We start from the raw sequence: 8353 nt of genomic DNA, 5'->3' as shown, positions 1-8353 counted from the left end.
TGGCACTAATAGCGATGAAAAAGTCTTTGGTCGTTGGACTAAGTGAATTGGCAAACTATCTTAATGAAAAGGAGTGTCGAGGTAAATATCTCTACACTTAAGTGAAAACGTTTCCACACTCAATTGGAAACACGAAGACGCAAATTCGCTAAGCTAATGATCACGAAGTAGAGTTAATGTCTTCATTTTCAGGGAAACATGTACAATGTTTGTGTTCAGAGGACAGCTCGTCTTCAAGGAAACACAGAGAGTGTTTGCATTCAAGGACACGTCTTCAAAGAAATACTGAGAACATTTGCATTCAAAACTCGTTCATTGGTCCCATTAAAGAGTGATGAGACATTCTTGTCGTTGTAGAATGCATATAATCCTCGTCTTCTTCGCCTATACTGCTGCATACACTGTCTGCATAATAGATACGCGATTGATGCGCTGGATTGATGTTCTCATTGTAACCCGTCGGAGGGGAATAATTATTTTGCAGATCTTGCCTATGCTGCGGCATATTCTGCTGATGTTGACTAAAGGGACCGCCTGATTCCATGATAGCGTTACTAGCTTCCTTGGGTGACGACTGGCAACCATTTTGTAGGTGTTTGCCCAATAAAGACATGCGAGAAAACGATTTAGTGCATGAAGGGCAAGAATATTTCTTAACATCCGAATGCGTTTGCATATGTGCCCGTAGATTGGAACGATCGGCAAAAGCACGATTACAATGCTGGCAACTAAACGGTTTCTCACCAGTATGCGTTCGTATATGACCTTGCAGTAGCCAGGGTCTTGAGAACGCTTTACCACATATCGGACACTTACAGGGCAAAGTATGAGTTCTGATGTGCATTTTCAAAGCACCCAACGAAACATAAGTTTTATCACAATTTTTACAGTTAAAAATCTTTTTCACTTGATTACCCTCAGCCGCAGGGCAATGAAATTGTTGATGTTTGTTTAGACCCGAAAAAGTTGAATAGGATTTGCCGCAATCATCGCAATGATAACGCGGCACACCTACTGGTTTTTGCATAGATTGTGTTGAGGCCAACGTTGACGCTTGTATAAGAGCAGCTGCTTGATCGGTGGAAAATTCCGAAGAATCGTAACTTTCATTACTACCCTCCGGATTGCTGCGTATTATTTTGTATTCTGTACTCTCGAAAGCGTGACTCTGCTGATGTTTCACCAAACCAGCGTAAGTTGAATAGCATTTGTTACATTGTTGACACTGATAATACAAATCGTTAGAGGTTTTCAATTTTAAACCCAAATTTGTATTGTTGCTTAAAGGTTTTAAAACTTCTTTAACATTGTAAGTGTTATTGCGATGATCGTTGTTGTTGCTGCTACAATCATTGTACTGCTGCATTTCGTCAACGGTTTGTTGATGGGGATGAACATTCTGCAAACCCAAAAGAGCTCGTGCTACGTGATGCAAGCTGACACTGTCGCCCGAGGCGTTAACAGACGACGATTTTATACTTAAATCTTGAGGTTCAGAATAGTTATCCATTGTTTGATTATAAGGGACGCTACCTTCCAACACGTGAGGGGAAGTTTCTCTAGAAAAGTTGCTGGTATGCAAACAGTCCTCATATTCGGCTATACTTTTCATTAGGTTATTATTAAAATTCCGCATAACTGGCTCAATAACTTCGCTATCCTTTGGTTCAATTTTGATCGGAACGTTATAAAAATGTTCATCTCTTGGAAAGTTAGAAAGAGGAGGACAAGGAGAAGATTTCAAGTTCATGTGAGTTGGTGAGATGTTTTGTAAATGAATAGGTGCTAATTGCTGTTCTTCTTCTGCTTCTCCTGGTTGTCCTTCCGGTGGTAAGGGGAAATCTCCATAGCCTAAGCGAGCTAAACTACGTGCAATTTCTTCTCGCGTAAAGACCTCCGGGAAAGCTTTAGCAATTTCTCTTGTCTCCTCCCAAATACGTCGGGCCAATTCCTCTTTAGATTGAGCATTAACCTGAATTTGTATTTCCGCACTTGAGTCGATTTTTGTCGAGGATACTTGAGGATAAGCTGATTTACTTAAATCCACAGGACCTTCGTCTAAAATTTTCAATTTAAATAATAAAAAAATATCACAATAACTTTCTTGTGAAAGATTTCTTCACAAAACACTTTGTTCCTCACCTTGTCGATCCTTAAGAATTGTATTCACTTCCGCTACTGGGTCCACTAGTAATATAGGACGCTTTTTTAGCGGACATTTGCGATAATTTATTTTATCCATATTTTTAAAATATTTTTATTTTCACTTTTCATTTAACTTCCGAAAAATTTGTTTCCCCGTGTTCCGTGTTTCCCGTTTGAAATTCATTTATTGAGTGATGCAATTAGATCTGCGATTACTTTATTTTATGTACTCGGAAATTCGGTGTTCATCCCTCATGACCTTCCCCATATTGTGATTATTGTTATTTTTATTATTACTTTAAAAAGCAAATCACATACACATTCGCACTAGCAGCGCAATACATTATTTCCCGATCTTGCAAAGCATCTAAAATATGTTTGAATATGTGTATCTGGTGATCTTCAAATTTCAACCACCTCATTGGACGCACAATACAAATAAACGACCAAATACAATGTAAAGAAAGAAATACACGTTAAAAACCACACCAGATGTTCTCCGAACAAGCTGCTGTTGCTATTGCTGCACACAGCGCATATTCATGCAGCACGTGCCACATGCATATATGAGTACGAGTACGTAATCTACGACATGCATGTGCGTTAAAAATCCACCAAAAACATTTTTTTTTTTTTTTTTTTTGTTTTTCATAGCTTACAAGATAATGATCATAATCAACAGCCAGCCAGCCAGCCAGCCAGCCAGCCAACCCAGCAAAACAACTGAGATTATTTTTACCATAAACAAGCGCGCATATACATACATTCGTATTCGTATTCGTATTCGTATACGTATACATACATTTTACTCTTCCTGAGGAGAGTGCTCTTGCTTGAAATTGTTGCCCCTTTTTTCGTTTTATTCGTTTACAAACACCTGGAGTTATGTCCATTATTGAAATTTACTTAAAAATTGCTTATAGGTGTGCATGTATATGGGGTGGAGTTTTCTCATTTATGGAAACGTACACACACAAATATCTATCTATTTATCTGCAGACAAAATAAAGAAATTTAATACTCTCTTCTTTTATGAAAAGAAAAAATTGTTGCCTCGTGTTTATTGTCTGACTGTTGGAGCAGGTTAAAATAGTAACGGATATGAACGCGTTCGAAACGACTCTTAATATTTTAACAAAGAGCTTTACGCTTACACTTAGAAAACTCTTTGCGTCTGAAGAATAGCTCTTTTAGTTAAAGCGCTTTAGACTGATTCTCTTAAAGCTTGTGTTTCATTTTCACTAGTTTTTAAAGTTAAGAGAAGCTTGCTTTATGTGATCACAAACTTTGATGTGCGAGTTAAATTTTTTCTGTTGGAAAGTCTACGCGAAGCACTTAAAGTACTATTACATTATATCTGAACACAATTTTCTAAGAGAACCTTCAAGTCGGTTTTATATTAACCAAAAAACTTTTCAATAATATTGTCACTAATAGTTTTTAAAAAAAAAAAAAGTCGAAAACTCAAATTGTACGGAGCGTTTAACCCTATGGAGATCTCAAAAGCGCCATAAAATTTCAATCAAATGTTTCACTATGTTGATCAAGTTTTTATAATGAACACTGCCGTGATTTTGCCCTCAAACATTCATAAGAATCAAAAAAAGAATAATTGATATGTTATTGTTGTTGTTCACAATTTAATTTCATTTATTTATCCAAATGAGAAGCATAAAATATTATTAGAATCACATTTAAAGAAAATCTTCAAAAGAGAGAAAAATATATTAGTTGATGCAAGTTCTCCATAACCTTCTCTCTGAACACTTCACAATTTGTAGCGAGATGATTAGATGTAATATTGCGAGATGATTGTAATATTCTAAGAAGATATGCACAGTTTTCCGGCATATATTTTTTTCAAATTGTGGACCAATTGAAGTCTTTCTGTTCAAAATGCGGGGTTCGTCCGCGACTGTGAGCCTGCGAGCCACATCGTTATAAGATTCGTTATAATAATGAAAGTTGTTACTTTAGCCATCATGACTAACTCCAAGTTTACAAATATTTTCTTTATTATTAATTGTTAATGCGTAATAAAGCAAAAAACGCAATATGAAATAATTAAAAAGTTTAAGTGCAAATAAGCCGCTGATCAAGTGAAGGTAAGTGTTAAAATCACAAGTCTAGCCATCTGGTCTGAATCTGTTTCTTTAGTCTAAATAAGTTGTAACAATAATAATAATAATAAAAAGTTGCAGTTTCGATTAACCGTTATGCCCATCAATCTTTTGCTCTTATCTGCGCGCGTACATGTCTCGCTAAAGTTCATAGGATATATGAACAGTAAATTCATATCTGTGCCATTGTTGTGTTGTGATCAATATTACGACGATTAGCAGAAATAGAAAAAAAAGCTCGATCGACTTTCTATTTTCAGTCTTATCATCCATCGTTAGTCACAAAATTTCCTCATATATCGGACAGAATACATATTGTGTATAAAACAGCAGACAATTCTTTTGATGTTATCCATCAATTCTTTGAAAATTGTCATAAAATTACAAGCACCGCTAAGACTGAACGGAAACCATAAGAAAGAACTGCTGCTTAAAAGAGCGAAAGCCTAATTCAGTAAAGCTTAGGTTTTTTCGACGCGTTTTCCGATTTGAGCAAAATAAACCTATAAATCCTTTCCTCATATGAAAGTTGCTTTTCCGTCGACTACCTAACAACTAGCACCAGTTGTTTCCAAGCGATGGTTTCGTTACATTATGGCAGCTTATAAAATGCTACCTTTAGCTAACCACGTAATTGTCGTTGTCAAGGAAATTCTTGTTCACTGTCCATGCCATGTAATTGCCATACCTATCGTGCTTTCGATTTTGTACTTTCGTAATTTTTCATCGCTTTTTCTATTAAAGATGGAACCTAGCTGCTCCCCCGTTCGTCATTTTTATATTGAAGAGTTTCACTTCTTCAAACTTTGCAAAGACTATACTGTGTGCACGGAAGGGAAATAGATTATACTATAAGGCAGAGTTTCCCAGTACTACTTGCCGTTGGAGACGGCATGGTTTAACATAGCCCGCAGACAAATATGCGAAAGCCATATCCCCAAAAAAAGTCCGTGCGCGCAATTATTGGTTTAACCACATATGGCGCTATGAAATAAGCGTGAAAGATATATTCGCCTCAGTATCAATCTGGGATAAGATCAATCTATAGTTATTATAAAAAAGTTGCGATTACTTTTATTAATTTATTAATAGAGGACACATCGGTTGATCTCTCAGAAAGACTATTCTCGTGGTGTAACTTTGGATGTTTCTACACAATATTTCTGTCAAATTTCAGATCAATATCTGTAATGTAACCAAATAAGAACCATTTTGATATGTAAGCTGGGCTAAAACTTATTATTTTCTCTCACCAAGGGCAAAGTCAGGTATCGCGTAAATATCGTGATATTTATAAATAATAATTAAGCATAAGCCGGCTGTGGCTACTCCCTCTAGGTCCTTCGCTCTTCTATTTAAAAAAAAAGTGTAAAGGTGTTACGTAAATCATTGTAGTTTTTGAATACACACATATTATTGGGTAAAATTACTTTGGTTTGTTTTCAGCCCCAACTTTAAAGGCTCTCTAACGTTAATATGAATATGAACAATTGGAACATTATCATACACTTTTATGCAGCAAAATATCTCCAAAAATGAGAATAATTTCCCTTTTTTTCTGAATTACAACACCTTTGTCATTTTAATACAACAATACAAAATATTTGCAGTGGCAAAACTATCTATATATATATATATATATATATATATATATGCATATGTATATATAAATCAAAAATTTTGTAACGACTTTTTTATTTTCTAAAGCTGGAAATATTTAGCACGCACCATAAACCAAATTTTAGCAGATGCACGAAGAGTCGACGCTAAGAGAAAAAAATTCTTAAAGAAATCTTTTCAATCAAAATTTATAGCGATGCGAATCGATCAAATAATAGAAAAAGAGACCGAAAATCAGGAAAAGATAGATAGAAGGAAAGAGAGAGAGAGAGAGAAAAAGAGACGAAGGCGGAATCAATTTTCATTTAGCTAAGGGTTGATAATTTAAGTTCAAAAATATCCTTCGAATAAAGAGACGATCGTTACACCCTTAAAGGGTGCCAAAGAGCAATAATAAAAGAATAGAGGTGCATTGTACCAGGTAAAATTGGCTCACATGTGTGTCTTCCATCCACTATATTTTTGAAAATGTTTTCTTTCTAGCACAGGACAACTGTTAATTATTCCTTTTCAAAAGAAACCTGGTGCCTGCAAGGTAATGCAAATAGTACGAGCATGCATGACTTGAAGTTTAATCAATTCCTTCTTATTTTTGGGTGGTGGTGGTGGTGGTAGTTCTCTTATGGATGCTGCCTATGTACAATAATATCTTGTTGCCAGCTGCTGATGCACATTTCTACTAAAAACACTTATTTAGTACTTGTTGTTTATTGCGTTTGAGGAAATTTTAAAACAACATACATACCGATAGACTTCAAACTCAGGCAATAAAATTTTCAAGGGTATATGGGAAGCTGGGAAACAAATGTTTGCAATGCTTTTTTGTAAATAAGTTTTTTTGCTCTTTTATATACAATGATTTTGTTTCATTACTTTTATTCTTTCTTTTTTTTTTTGGTTTGACATACTTTCTGCAGTTGTGGCATTCCTCACGATGTGTTAGAATATTTCTGGTGTTCCTTTCCGTATCAAGAGAATGTGTACTTGAAATTTGTAAAGACTTGGGAATTGATTCGTAGACCATGTTTCACAAAAACGCTGTCCTAGGTATTTCTGCAGAGAAAGTAGAATTCGTTGGCTTAGTGTAAAGGAATTAATTAATTAAAAACAAGCTATGAAACTATTAATGTATAGCCAGAGAAATACATTCTAAAGATTTGATTTTTGTGATTCGAATCCAAGACCACTGAGCTGATAGTTGAAATCCTTTGCCTAGTCGACGTCCAAGGGTGCTCAATAGTCTGCTGCGATTGCGGTTATCCTAAAAAAAAATTAAAAAATTAAACGTTCGTATTCTACGCCGTGGGATGGGCGTGCCTGATTTTTCGCAATTTGATTAGAACAAAAATGGAAATTTATATAGTTTATGTGACGGTGCTATCTTTATCTTTGCGACCATGAGTGCGTTTACCATAATGACTAACGGGCAGAGGGACAGACGAACTGAGAAGACATGTTTGGAAAAGCTCAGATATGACACTAATGAGGAATAAGTAGGGTCTATGAGGTTTCCCTGTAGGTGTTCCAATAGTTTTAACAAAAGAATGAACTTTCTGTAGTCTATTATATGGAGTATTTTTCCATTCTTGTATAGATAATACAGGACCACTCATAGAGTATAAATGAAAATTGTTTATCGTTATATCTGTTGTGGTTTAGGATTAAACACATGTTATCTTGTAGGCTTTTCGGTTTGAGCGGTTGGACAAATCCCAATATGAGTCTGCGCGCAGGAACTGGGATTGTATTTTGACAAAGTGAATCTATTAGTCATCCTTCGGTGATGGGTAGAAGAAGAGATATTGAATGTGATTGTTATGCTAAAGAAACAAGAGTTAAAAATACCTTATATCCACACGTTGTGTGTTGACAATGAATGCAGAAAATAACAACTTCGTCTTTCGCCGAAAGCTTTAAAAGTGAAATAACATAAAAAACTTTAAATATATTATTTTAACATATTATATTAAATTGTTTAACGACAAGAGTATCAATCATATATTTGGACGTTTTTATACCTTTCTTTTTTATAATCATCCGCTAGTTTAAGAAATGTGTGTCAAATTATTCCGTTAAAACATTAATTATAATGATAAACTTATTAACATCAACAATTAAATGTTGCCACCGATAATACTTTTATGCGACAATGAATTTAATTTATTATTCTATTTAATTTTTAAAAAATTTTTTATTTATTATTTACTTATGGTTTACTTATCCATAATTTACTTATTATTTATTTTATCGCTACTAATTAAATCTCTTGCCGAATTCGTGAAAAAGATGTTCGTTCGCGTTTTCATTTATTAATAAAGCAAACGAGCCGGTTACAAACAGCAATCAATAATACACCAATTGAGGATGATATCTTATATTTTCATCATCATTAAACGCGGTCTCATCGCGTACTAAACGAACGATCCGTAGTCATAGTACACTTTGATTGCAGTTTATTCAGTTCATAT

General features: G+C 34.8%; 1 protein-coding gene across 1 annotated transcript; it reads right to left on the bottom strand.

Annotated features, from left to right (window-relative positions):
* Window positions 1-268: 268 nt before the first annotated feature.
* On the bottom strand, window positions 269-2242 carry LOC119635514 (zinc finger protein 2 homolog). The gene is made up of 2 exons (XM_038030343.1): window positions 2143-2242; window positions 269-2058 (listed from the first exon to the last, which is right to left on the bottom strand). The coding sequence occupies exons 1-2, from the start codon at window positions 2240-2242 to the stop codon at window positions 302-304; spliced, it is 1857 nt and encodes a 618-aa protein (XP_037886271.1). The 3' UTR covers window positions 269-301.
* Between the last annotated feature and the right edge of the window lie 6111 nt (window positions 2243-8353).

The sequence above is a fragment of the Glossina fuscipes genome, unplaced genomic scaffold, assembly GCF_014805625.2.
Source record: "Glossina fuscipes isolate IAEA_lab_2018 unplaced genomic scaffold, Yale_Gfus_2 26, whole genome shotgun sequence".
NCBI lineage: Eukaryota > Metazoa > Arthropoda > Insecta > Diptera > Glossinidae > Glossina > Glossina fuscipes.
The sequence above is the reverse complement of the archived record's forward strand: the minus strand, read 5'-3'. Positions and strand labels throughout refer to the sequence as shown.

What these genes read in the sequence shown, in the direction of transcription:
- LOC119635514 (XM_038030343.1), bottom strand. Translation starts at nt 2,242, where the DNA reads ATGGATAAAATAAATTATCGCAAATGTCCGCTAAAAAAGCGTCCTATA. An exon ending in AATTCTTAAGGATCGACAAG is followed by an intron (nt 2,059 to 2,142) that starts GTGAGGAACAAA and finishes TGAAAATTTTAG; the next exon opens with ACGAAGGTCCTGTGGATTTA.